This window comes from Protopterus annectens, chromosome 16.part0, assembly GCF_019279795.1.
Source record: "Protopterus annectens isolate FY-2018-M chromosome 16.part0, PAN1.0, whole genome shotgun sequence".
Taxonomy (NCBI): Eukaryota; Metazoa; Chordata; order Ceratodontiformes; family Protopteridae; genus Protopterus; species Protopterus annectens.
The window spans coordinates 690,320,333-690,334,231 of record NC_056750.1 but is presented as its reverse complement, the minus strand read 5'-3'; the positions used below and the strand labels follow the sequence as shown (position 1 = coordinate 690,334,231).

The 13,899-nt window shown below is 41.2% G+C and overlaps 1 protein-coding gene across 2 annotated transcripts in view; it reads right to left on the bottom strand.

The window, feature by feature from the left end:
* Positions 1–1,543: 1,543 nt before the first annotated feature.
* LIPH (lipase H) overlaps positions 1,544–13,899 on the bottom strand; it is a 328,988-nt gene continuing 316,632 nt past the window's right edge. For both annotated transcript variants that reach the window (XM_044058848.1, XM_044058849.1), the window contains one exon: positions 1,544–1,990. In XM_044058848.1, coding sequence (XP_043914783.1) covers positions 1,900–1,990 — 91 coding nt within the window. In that variant the 3' untranslated portion in view covers positions 1,544–1,899. The remainder of the gene's footprint in view (positions 1,991–13,899) is intronic.

Sequence of the window (13,899 nt, the reverse complement as noted above, 5' to 3'; positions counted from 1 at the left end):
CCCAGCTTAGTAAGCTTATCTATGATTCCAGAGTGGGGGATAGTGTCGAAGGCCTTGGTGAGGTCCAGATAGGCTGTGTGGACTGCCTTACCCTCGTCCACAGCTCTGGAGACTGATTCAAAGTCAATCAGGTTCAGGAGACAAGATCAGCCCTTCATGGATCCAAACTGGGTGGGGTCCAGTGTTTGAAGGTTGCCAATGTCTTTGTTTATAAGTTCCATGATAATAAGTTCCATGGCCTTGCAGATTAAGCTCGTCAGACTGATGGGGCAGTAGTTCCCAGGATCCAAGGTGGATCCCCCCTTGTGGAGTGGTTTTCAGCTTGCATTCAGTAGACTTTCCCTGCCTGGTACAGCTTGCATTATTTGCCCTATGTCTCTCTTTGTGTGTCTATGCTAGCACACATCAGGTTTGCCCATAGCCAAGCTTATTTGTTTACTCTGTGGGCTAATGCTGCTCAACATGTTTTCCTGGCCGCTAACACTGTTGTTTGCCATGAAAATGTGCTTGCATTTGTGTAAAGATGATGAACAGCTTCCATATGTAATTAGCACTGTTGCTCATTGCGGAAAGACAGAAACATAGTGTAGGCTTTTCTCAAAGCCTACACTATTGTTCATGAATCCCACAGCATATTTAAATGGGTGCTATGAGTTCCACACATAGTACCACTTCATACATTAGAACTCATCGTGTAGCTCCCTTTTGCAAAAAAAAAAAAAAAAAAAAAAAAAAGAAATCACATATCAAATAGTTCTAAAGTTCACAAAATCTCAATGCAAGCCAAACCAATATGATCCATGTTACCCAGTCAGAGTCTCGGTAGCAAAATACTGTAATGGCAGGAAGTTTAACTTTATTTTTCAATAACAACAACAACAACAAAAAAAATAATGACATAAAATACTCTGTGGATGTTGATTTGAATACAAGTTTAAATTTCATTTTTAAAAATCTTTATTATTTAATTATTTAGTATATATACATATGTTTTTCTTCTCTGTTTTGTTTTCAAAAACTTTAACATCGACTGGTAAATTTATTTTCCAGTGTTGGTGGCATTACAATGGCAACATGCTAGTTGCAGACTACATAGTCTGTTAGGAAATGTAGTACAGTAAGTCTTGTTAGTGGTAAAACAGGGTGAGGAGACTTATACACTGAAATCCAGCCTAAGGCTGCTTCAAGGTAAAGTATATTGTCATTGTGTAAAAGAGACTTTATCTGTGTTGAGATCTTCAACCTTGACTTGATAACTCATGCTAGGAGAAATTTATCAAATAAAGATTAACTCATTACATCCGAGTGACGCCTTCAGGTGCATCTGCAGTTACCTCCTACTGCTCCTCTAGGCGTCAAATATTACTTGTTCATATTTGCATTAATAATTCCGAAACCATGCTACATACAAGGCATCTGAATATTTTATCTTGAAGCATATATGATGGCAAACACAATTGTGTTGATATTTGACCTATGTTAGTGAGTATTTGTTAGAATTGTAAGGTGATAACTTCATTTTTTAAAGGCTCAAGCCACGCCCACTGGGAGTTAAAGTTATACACCCAAAAGAGCTGTACTGGAGGGAATAAGAAAACACAGATGCATTTTTTCATTTGTTTACAAATGCCATATAGCTGTAAACATTTGGCATTGATAAGAAATTTTAGAAAATAACAAATATACACCACAGACGCACCACTTATAGAATAGCAGTTACATTATAGCATATCGTTGTCTCATACATTACAAGTGCACATATGCATAAAGCATTTCTACATCCAGCCACTTAGTGGCCAATGTTTCTTTTCTTTGTATCACAGGTTTTATACCTTAAATCTTAACAGTCTGTAACTGGACTTTGTGTTCTCAGTCTTGTAGGATTACTCTCAGTGCTGGTCAGTTTATCTTCAGGTTTTGGCAGGGCATTGGCTTGAATGACACTTCTGTATTCTCTTCTGCAATAATGTCGTATCTGCAAAGGTGAGGTCTGGAAAAAACACAAACATGTCAGTCCTTTCCAGTACTGACTGAATGCATGACACAGAACAGCCTTACTTCTTTATAGTCATCATTAACCATTTTTCTACACAGACAGGCATGAACAAAAAAATGAACTTGCTGACATGCTGTACAAAAGAAATGATTATCTAACACAGAAAAATTTAGGCACATGAAATGTTACAACACAATGTGCTCTGTACTGCCTTTCATAGCCAATGAGACATGTTCTGGACTACCTCACACAGCCTGTGAGACATGCTGTGTACTACCTTACACAGAGAGCAAGACATGCTCTGTACTACTTCACATAGACAGTGAGACATGCTCTGTACTATCTTGCACAGTCTGTGAGACATGCTCTGTGCTACCCTACATAGACAGTGAGACATGCTCTGTACTACCTTACATAGACAGTGAGACATGCTCTGTATTGCTTTACATAGTCTGTGAGCCATGCTCTGGCTACCTCGCACAGCCTGTGAAATATGCTCTGTACTATCTTGCATAGTCTGTGAGACATGCTCTGTATTACTTTACATAGTCTGTGAGCCATGCTCTGTACTACCTCACACAGCCTGTGAGACATGCTCTGTACTACCTCAAACAGCCTGTGAGACATGCTCTATACTACTTTACATAGACAGTGAGACATGCTCTGTGCTACCTTACACAGATAGTGAGACATGCTCTGTACTACCTTACATAGACAGTGAGTCATGCTCTGTATTACTTTACATAGTCTGTAAGGCATGTTCTGTATGGGTCTATATTAGAACATCGAAGTTTCAAAACTTCGAATGTTCTAATATCGAACCCTATTCAGCGAAAGCTGAAAATATCAAAGCAACATCAAACCGAATTTTTTCCTAGGGAAAGAATTTGGTTGTCTGTTTCTGTTGCTTCGGTATTTTCAGCGCTGTGATGGAAAATTACGGGATGGGTTCAGGTAAGTGTGCGAATGAGTGCGGGTTAAGGTGCAGGTTAGGTATGTGTGCGATTGTGTGGACGTGAGGATTAGGGTAGGATAGGTGAGTTAGGGTTAGGGCGCGGGTCAGGTAAGTGTGCGATTGTGTGGACGTGAGGGTTAGGGTGGGTCAGTGAGTTAGGTTTAGGGCGTGGGTGAGGTGAGTGTGCAATAGTGACGGACCTTAGGGTTTGGGTTAAGGTAAGTGGATAGTTAGTGGTGTGTGACTAGTTTAGTGTAGGGTTAGGTGTAAGAGTTTAGGTGTATGTGTGTGGATTGCTGTTTGTTTGGTGTACTTGTGTTGTGTGTATGTGTTTTGGAACAGCAAATTTTTTTCCCTAGGAAAAAATTTGCTGTTCTGTATGTTCGATGTTTTCAACTTTCGCAGAATAGGGTTCGATATTAAAACATTCGAAGTTTTGAAACTTTGATATTCTAATATAGACCCTTCTGTACTATCTCACACAGCCTGTGACTGTGAGACATGCTTTGTACTATCTTGCATAGTCTGTGAGGCATGCTCTGTACTACCTCACACATTCTGTGAGACATGCTCTGTATTACTTTAGATAGATAGTGAGACATGCTCTGTACTACCTTACACAGACAGTGAGACATGCTTTGTATTACTTTACATAGTCTGTGAGACATGCTCTGTACTATCTTGCATAGTCTGTGTGACATGCGCCTTACTACCTTACACAGACAGTGGGACATGCTCTGTACTGTCTGTCATAGTTTGTGAGACATACTCTGTATTACTTTACATAGTCTGTGAGGCATGCTCTGTACTACCTTACATAGCCTGTGAGATGTGCTCTGTTTTACCTCTGATGTTCCCCTGTGAACCATCTTGGCCTCTTTGTCTTTCTGGAGTTGTGTTACTCACAGTTTTATCCATTTCACACCAAACTCCCAGTGGGGTTCCTTCTACCATAACAGGAAAAGTACCCTTCTTCCATGTGAGTGCATGCAGCACTCTGCTTATCCCTCTTGCATCTGGTGACATTGCAGTGCTACCTTGCACTGTGTATGATTACCAGTCTCAGGTCTAGTAACTTTTCTACCTGGTTTCTGTATGACATTTTGACTCTGTATTTGCTTACACTCCTTATATTTTAAACCTTTGATGCCATGCAATTAACCACTTCTCCAGTTTTGTATATTGTATTATTTTTCTACAGTAGCTGTATGTGATGCCCCAACACTGGTCCAGTAATCAAGTAGCCTTAATCCTCATATATGAATATATATGAATCATGTTGATATTCACAAATGATACATAACCATTTAAAACAATTCCAGATAGCTGGGCTGGCAGCATCTTCTTTTGTTACAACCCCCCCCCCGAGGACTCAAGCTAGTTTTTCAAGTGACCTTTGAGAAACACTGCTCGAGTGTGTTGAGCCTATCTGGAAATACACTACCTCATACCCTGTCTTGAAAGCCCATCTGCAGTGGCATTGCTAACCCCACTGCAGTGCTGCATTGTTATATCATATGCCTGCAACTCTAAACTTCACCTTAGTAACTTGGCATTTTGCTGGCTGGCATGATGTAGCCATGATAAGGGACTGTGGTCTGTAACTACAGTGAATTTCCTTCCATACAGATAAGGTTGAAGTTTCTGCAGTGCCCACACTATGGCTAGACATTCCTTTTCTACAGCTGCATAGCATTCCTCCCTGGGTTGGAGCCTATGACTGAGATAAACCACTGGGTGCTGGCTGAGTACAGCCCCCACCCCATGGTTTGAAGCATCCACCTGCACAACAAATTATTTTCTGTAATCTGGACTGGCTAACACAGGGGGTCCTCCCAAAGCTCCTTTAAGCTTCTGGAATGCCTGCTCATATGCTAGGATCCAAACTACCATATCTGGTTTGTTTTTCTTTGTCAGGTCTGTGAGGGGACCACCTATGGTATTACAAGTGGGGACAAACTTTCTGCAGTACCCTGCTGTCCCTAATAATGCCCTTACCTGCTTTGTGGTAATAGTGGCAGACCATGCCTCCATGGCCTCCACTTTGCAGGTTCTGGCCTGATATTACCACTCCCCACTTTATGTCCCATGCCATAACCACCTGACACTTATTGGGCTTAATGGTCAACCCTGCCCTTTGTAGTCTGCTCAGCACCTCCCTGACATGCTGAAGGTGCTCTTACCAGGAATGGCTGTAGATGGCAATATCATCCAGGTAAGCAAGGCCAAAACCTCCTGCTCATTCTAGGATATGATCTAAAAGCCTCTGGAAAGTGACTGGGCATTTTTCATTCCAAAGGGCATCTCTGTGAACTCATACAAACCAAACCGAGTCACAAAGACTGACCTCTCCCTAGTACTGGGAGTCAAGGGCACCTACCAGTAGCCCTTGGTAAGATACTTAGCCCCACCCAACTGCTCTAGGGCTTCATTGGTCCTAGGTATTGGGGTAAGCATCTGACTCTGTGTGACTATTTAATTTGCCTGTAGTTCACATTCACGCAGAACCTGGTGCTGCCATCCTTCTTTGGTACCAGCACCACTGGGGAGGCCCAGGGACTTCTGGACTCCTGGATTACCCCTAGTTCCAACATTTCTTGTATATCCTCCCTCAGAGTCTGTTTGACTCTCTCAGGTACCCTACAAGGGGCCTGCTTAATAGGCCTTTGGGGTCCTGTATCCACATGGTGCTGCACCAGATGTGTGCACCCTGGTTTCCCAGTGAACATGCCACCAAATTCCTGTAACACTACTTGGATTTCTCGAACCTGGGGATAACTGCTGGGACATTGCTAGCCCTTCCCTTGAGGTGTTAGTCCAAGCCTCACTGAGAAGATCAGACAACAGATCCTCCTCAGACTCATCCTACCATCTGCTGCAAATACTCAGCACAAGGTCCTCTCTATCATGGTAAGGTTTCATCATGTTAACATGGTACAATGTATGTCCCTGCCTCCTGCCTAGTAGTTCTACTATGTAGTTAACATCACTGACCTTCCTTACCACTTTGAAGGGTCCCTCCCAAGCTGCCTGCAACTTGTTGTGTCTGACAGGAATGGGAACCATTACCTGCTTCCCTACAGCATACTCTCTAGCTCACACATTCCTATCATATCAGAGCTTTTTCTGCAGTTGGGCTTCTGCCAAGGTTCTCCTGGGCCAAACCCACGAGTTCCCTGCGCCTTGTCCTGAGGTTTCGGACATATGCCACAACAGACTCCTTGTGGGATTCACACACAACCTCCCACTTATTTCAAATCAAATCTAGAGGTCCCCTCACCCTATGCCCATACAGCAACTCAAAGGGTGAAATAAAAATCTGTGGATTCCTGGGGCACTTATCTGTAAGCAAACAATAGATGGAGCAAATATTTGTCCCACTCCTTCTTGAACTTATCTGCAAATGCCCGTAGCATGGTCTTTAGTGTAGAGTTTAACCTCTCAACCAGACCATTAGTCTGAGGATGGTAGGGTGGTCTTTAGGTGTTTCACTCCACAGTGCTTCCACAGACAAGCCAGCAGGTCTGACATGAAATTGGCACCTCTGTCAGTCAGTATTTCTTTTAGGAACTCTGCCCTGCTGAAAATCTCTAACAAAGTATTTTCCAGCTTTTCTGGACAATCCCACTGCCTCAGGGTATCTGGTAGCATATTCTACAACCACTAGAATATATGTCTTCCCTGTGGAACTTGGGGTACTCAGATGCCCCATAATATCCCAATCTACTAACCTCTGAAATGGCTCCTCAATCACAGGCAAAGCCATCAAAAGAGCTTTCATCTTGTCTCCTGCCTTGCCTACCTTTTGGCACTGCTCACAGTTCTTGCAGTACCTAGTTGCATCTCTGGAAATCCCAGGCCAGTAAAAGTTCTACATATTGCGTCTCTTGGAACACGTTATGCCCATATGAAATGCAAAGTGAATAGTATGGGCTATGGCTAGAGGTGCCAGATCATAGCCTCTGGGCACTACCAACTGTTGTATTCTCTCACCCTGTAGCCATCCCTCAGTGGTCCACTCTCTATACAGTAACTCTTTGTCCCAGTATACAGATTCCCCCTTCCCTTGAGACTCAAATGCCTTACTGGCTACCTCCCTCAGGCCTTGTGATGTAGGGTCTGAGAGCTGTGCCTGTCTTAACTCTTTCTTGTAACCCTTCCCAGCTCCACTTCCACAGGAAGTCTGGCATCCTCTGACAGTGGTCCATCACTATCAGCCTGAGTACTACTGCTGACTTGCAGTCACTCCGTCCAAAGGAACATCAGTACCCACAAGCAGCTGTGGCTCACCTTCAGTCTCACTGCTACAGGGTATCCACCTCTCTGAAGTAGCTACCACACCAGTCCTGGCTTTAAGTATATGGTTTGTCTGGGTCCCCCCAAGCTACTAGACCCACATGCTTGTCTCCAATCCTAACGACATGTCAGTACATGCACAGACGGTACTGCATTATCAAAATTATTCCCTATCAGGACATCTGCAGGGATATCATCAAACACACCTACTTGCTGGCTTCCTTTTCCACCCTCTCAGTCAACGTGAATCCTAAAGCTCTGACTGGAGTAGACTGCCAAGGCAAGTATTGCTCCTCTTTAACTATTGCAGGATTCAAAATGGTTAGGTCAGAGGCTGTCTCTCTCTTAGCAGTGGCCTGTTTCCCATTTACTAAGAAAGGATATAACCTCATGGTAGTTTGGTATCCTTGTTGTCTCCAGATAACTTGCTGCTGGCATTCTGTCATTCCCACTTACTGGCTCTCCCACCTTTTGTTCCCCACATTGCCTCCATGGATATCTGTATGTTACATGGCCCCACTGGCTGCATTTAAAGCATTTAACCCTTAGTACTGGACATGTACCTGGACTAGTGCCTTCCCTGCTACTGGTGGACTCAGTTGGGGCAGTCTAGACTGCCCGCCATGGGTTTCCTTAGACCCATAAGCAGCACTGGGTATCCCTTTCCTGAGCAGTGATGCCTTGCTTGCTAGGTATAGGTCTCCCTTTTCCCCCAACTCATCTGCAGTCCTACATTCCCTATCTGCCAAGCAGACTCTCATGTCCTCAGGCAAAGTGCTAAGGGATTGTTCCCTCACCAAAAGGAATTCCAGCCCTTCAGAAGGGGTGACCTAACAGCCACTCACCCACCTATGAAAATAAGTGCTTAGTTCAGGAATATATTCGCACACACTTTCATCTGCCTTGCGTCTATGCTCATGAAACTTTTTTTGTAAGCTTCAAGTGTTAAAACAGTCTAACAGACATTTTTAACAGTATTATAATTTAAGCAATCAGTATCAGACAATTTAGAAATATCAGTTACAGCTTTACCATGGAGTAAGGGGGTCACAAACCATACCCAGAGCCCTTGGTCAACATTATACTGTTTACATACCCTTTCAAACATATGAATGAAACTATCAAAATTATCTCCCTCTGTAAATTGTGGAAGAAATTTACTGACCTTTGTTGCTTTTGGGGTTTGGTTATTCCCTTTCCCATTACCTCCATGACCCTGGAAAACAGTCAGCATCTCCTTCTCATGTTGCCTCTGCCTTTCATACTCTTCAGCTTCCAGACATCTCAGTCTCTCTGCTGCTTCTACTTCCATTTGTTTCTCCTGTCATAGTCTCTCTGCTGATTCTATTTCTAAATGTTTGCCCTCCAGTTCAATTCTTTTTAATGCCAGATTGATTTGTTACGTCCTCTGTGGTAAGGTTGCACTGTCCATTTTCTGAGTGTTGCACCTCCCAAGGTCAATCTAATTGTCCTCCAGATTGCTGGTCCATGATGCAGCTTTACCCAAGGCTGCAATAATTTCTGCTTAAGTAAGGTTGGCATCCACCAGTCCATTAGCTTGGCAGATCTCAGCCAACTGTCTCCTTGGCCTCATGCCATATTCCTCTGCTAACAGCCTTGCCTGCTCTCCTTGACTAACTGAACTAGCAAAAAAAAAATAAAATGTGTGATATGAAACTCTGAATGTTCACTGTGTGGCTGATTGAGAGTACAAACACCTTTCTTAGTGACCACTGTTTACAGGCTACAGGAATTCAATATCCACACCACTAAATCCTAATATCTGTAAATCCCAACACATCAAACCAATTAATATGTCATGTGGATATCCCAACACTGCCAGCAATTAATATGTGATGCCCCAACTCTGGCCCAGTAATCAAGGTGCTTCAATCCTAACCACTGGCAACAGTGAGTGATGTACACACTGGGAGGATGACAAGTACATGCACAGTAAAGTGCATTTTCCCTTAAGAGCACACTGAGACCACAGTCAGTCTGGGGCTGGTTTCTTCCTTTTTCTCCTGATCCCCAATAAGACTCCCCACTGGCACAGCTGTAGAGTTGAGATCTCAGTTGAGTGGCCAAGCCAAGACCTCAAGTACCCTCTATGTCCAACCAGTGCTTCATGTCCCTGCCCAAGTAGCTGACACACATGCACACACCCTTTGAGGTTTTATTTAAAGACACACACACACACACACACACACACACACACACACACACACGCACGCACACACACACACACACACACACACACACACACACACACACACATACATACACACACACACACACACACACACACACACACACACACACACACACACACACACACACACACACACACACCTGGGAAGGGCTGGCACAGGTTTACTAGCTATGCCCCCTTCTGCCCAGACTGTAAGGTAGTTTTCACTTCCACCAGCAGCTACTTATCAGCTGCTTTAAGGCCCTTAGGAAAGGGTGTTCAGTCTTACTTTGTAATGTTACTATTAATCCAAATGGTAGTTTGACCAAGAGCTAGGCTATTAGGAGTGGTCTGCAGTGTCACCAAATAGATATGCAAGTACTCTAAGAGCTTAAATATCTCTAGACAGACCAGACACAATTGAAAGGTTTAAATATATTTAATAATAAATAATAAAAGAACAAGACAATACTAAATATGTATTTACAGTGACATCAGAGTTCAAAATCACGGGAATATTTAAAACAGCATTGCAGGACTGTCTCAAATAAAAAGAGAAAACATCTAAACTAATCTTTACAACATTCCTTACTGAATCAAAAATAAATTGCTGTACCCTAGTTAACTTACAGAGCAAGGCAAATGTGGTGAATGAGTTTTCCCAGCTGATGCTGTCAGGTCTAAAACAAATGCAAAATGCCCAGTCTTTCTCTCAGAGACTTTTTAAATCAATATCAAATATTACTGCTGGGTTAGCATGCAAGATGACATCACTTTTTGTCACCTGACTTTAATTCCCAAGCTAAATCCCCATGGCTAGAAACTGCCAGCATTTAGCTTCTCCCTGTGAAAAATGCATAGCCCTCAGATCTTTGCAGCTGCTGGAAGACATAAAACAAAATACTTAAGACAATGCAGAAGGCTCCCTAGTTTTAGACATCTTGTCTCCTTCCTGCATTGAAACTGAGAGATAACATATTTTGTTTATGGCCCAGCCGTAAAGTAAATTAACCCCAACCATTCTTCTGAAGTTTTGCATTTAATCTCCTGTGTTTCAGTCTCCCCTGTTAAATAGTTACTATAGTGTATACAAATATCTCTTCAGCTCATGTCTGTATAATATGACATACAGTTCTAATACATTTGTAACACAGACATATGAAGCATGTTGATATTCATAAATAACACACAACCATTTACAAAATTCCAGATAGCTGGGCTGGCAGTATCTCCTTCTGTCACACTTCTATATAAATCATTAATATTCACTAATGACATATAATTATTTACAAAATTCCAGATAGCTGGGCTGGCAATATTTCCTTTTGTTACACTGTAGGCCAGTGTCATTTGGGAAGGAACCCCTTTCCCTCATGGGCCATCTGCTATAGTACAATAAATATTGAGTATATTGAGACATGACAGTCTGCTGATTGCACTGCAGACACTCACATACTATGAAGTATCTCTCTTAATATCAAACTTGAAGTTCCAGTTCTCCACCTGTCATACCTCACTGTCTACTTCCATACTGTTCCTGCTTATTCTCTGATGTTTCCTTGACTATTTGTAGATTTATGTAAAAGAGACAAAAGTTTTGAGATGCAAAGATAACCCATGTAATTAAACTGATTATGCACTCTCCCTCTAAAAGAATGATCAAGTTAAGCTTCATAAACTTTCAGTGGAAGCAAAGGCAATAGTTTGTCATTTTATTTATCTGTGGTTTTTCACCTGAATTTTTTTAGTTTTATAATATTTTGTAGCTAGTCACTGCAGTCAACTGCACATAATTAATACATGGCTTGAGTTCTCCTAGCCAGGAGTAAACAAATTAGTAAGCAAACTAATTCATATTCTTTTATGCTCTGTTCCTTATTTACTTCCATGCATTCAGCTGTCTTCTTAAACTGGGAAGGCATTATGTCTCTTTTTTCATTCTTTGATTACCCACTTAATCCAGTCCAGAGACTTGAGATAAGCAGACTCTCCCCTGACACATGTTTGATATAAAGCAGGGGAATTAGTTCTAAAAAGGCACCAGCATATCACAGGAGACACACACTAACATGATATGTATCTACAGGCAATTTGAAGTAATGCCAGTTCAAGTGCAGCACTACTGTTGAATGTAGAAGGAAACTTTGGCATATGACAAAGGGAGTAGGTGCAGTCTCCACATAGTTGGTACAGAGCCAAGAAATGAATACTGTGAGACACCAACGCCAACCACTGCTTCACAAGGCCGCCTAACTGCAAAGTCATATATGTATTTATTTTTTGTTAGTCTGTTACCTGGTAGCATTAAGCTGGTCTAAACAGACTCTTCAGCCAATCCACAGGGCAGAGGGCAAGATTAAATTTGACCATTTAAGTAAAATATCATTTACAGTATCAGGTAAAAGTACAATCATGTGAAAGAAAAATATTCTCTAAGATATCATTAAGGTCAAATGAACAACAGAAAGATTCTTGAATAACGTTTACTGAAGTTATAAGCAATAAACATTATGTGGTATGCTATCTGGTATAACTATGATCAGACTACACAGGACATTTGGACAAAATTAATGGAAAGATATTTTCTCCACATTTATTTTATTAGGCATTATCAAATCATCTGTAAATTGATGAATCTTTTAAATGTTTGGATTTAGTTTTATAGTATTTAAGATTATCAGAACTTGTAATGAGAGTAGGGAGTAGCACGGTTTGCTGTCTGGAATGATTCTATGTGATTTCAATGTTCCTGCAAAGAGCAAAGTCCATTCTGGAGACTTTTGTAATAATACTCCTTTCCTGTATGGGGGAAAACTTAAGCAGGCTGACAGGAGTGCTTCTGTGTCCTCTTTTACATTTCTTTTAGTCTTTCTGGGTACACTTTGTCCAGGTTCATGGACTTGTTTAACTTCTGGTGACTATTTTCCTGTGGGCATGAACCCTTTCTTTTTTCTTTGGCTCATCACAATTCTTTTTTTTTTTTAATTTTCCTTAATGACAGAATATAAACTTACTTTTCTTCTGTGAATAAGATTGATGTAAAGAAAAGAATGCAAGACAATTTGAAAGCTTTGCTAACCTCTAAAGCTATAACTAACATTTTTTCGTAGAAAATAATTTTTAAAGGAAACTATTAAAAATATCAGAACATGGATATTGAATTAAAGGTGTATCATGTTATATCCAAAATTCCAGGCTGTCACTTGAATATGACTCCTGTACTTTTGCTGAATTTACTTGTTTGCAGATTCTCACTCAGTTATGTCAACTTATTGCTATAGTACATCTTTGACTGGATTGCAAGAGACATGAGTTAAAGCAAAAGAGGTTTCCATAGTAAAGAAACACCTGCAGAGTCTCTCTGTCCTACACAGACCCACCCTGCATATGTGTAAAGTAGGTGGTTGAAGATATACATTACAGTGTAGCCAATGAATTGAGGCACCATACTACAAAACTGAGGAAGTTCAGGCTCCCTAGCCATCAAACCTTGCACTATGCCTTCCCATAAATATAAAAGTCCAAGATATGCAACTTAAAGGAATCATATATTCTGTGCAAGGCAAGTATAATTGTTATTTTTCCTCCAGTAGCAAATGAGCAAAGCAGCATAAGGGTATGATAGAATAAGGCTGGGGAATAGAGTGGAGACATTACATTGGATGCACCAATATGAAACCACAGTTTTCACTGTACACTATATTGATATAGTATCTCCAACATTGCCATAAAGTACATTAGTACAGTACATGCTTCCAATGCGAACCACTATGTTCTGCAATCTAGTTGACATACAGAATAGTGCTTCTAAGGTGTCCATATGTCTGCTGCACAAAAGAATGAAGTGGTGGTTCTAGGACTAATACCATGTTTGATCAAACACTGCAAAACAGGACATTACTAAAGAGTTGGTATATGTGAGAGCAAGGTTAGGAAAGGATATCCAGTCTCTGACAAACCCACAGTCAAGGAACATAGTATTTGTTGGTCTATGGGCTTTGCAGTGAATGGGAATACTGGGAAATTGCTTTTTTTTTCTTTTGGATCTGTTAGACAGGCTTTTTCTACAAAGTGGAGAGATGAAGGAAAACCCTTAACAGTACAGACATATTCTGTTTCAAAAAGAGACAAGGTATTTACCATTACAGAATAAATACAGGTCCCCCAGCTGAAAGCTCACAGACACTTTCTATAAAGTAATAATTACATGTTTTTTTTTATCATTCAGAGAGCTCTTTTGATAATAAATATGTCTATACATACAGTGGTTCTCCTTAGCACCATTGTCATACGGACTGGTATTTAACTTCCATGCTCTCTGGACAGGGGTTACAATACTTTCTGGCCAAGATTTTCATGGTGAATGCCATCAGTTTCATTATCTGGGGACATTTCAAATGGCATGCTTTATTCGTAGCTGTGTTGCACTACTTTATACTTCAGAGGCAAACATTAGGAAGA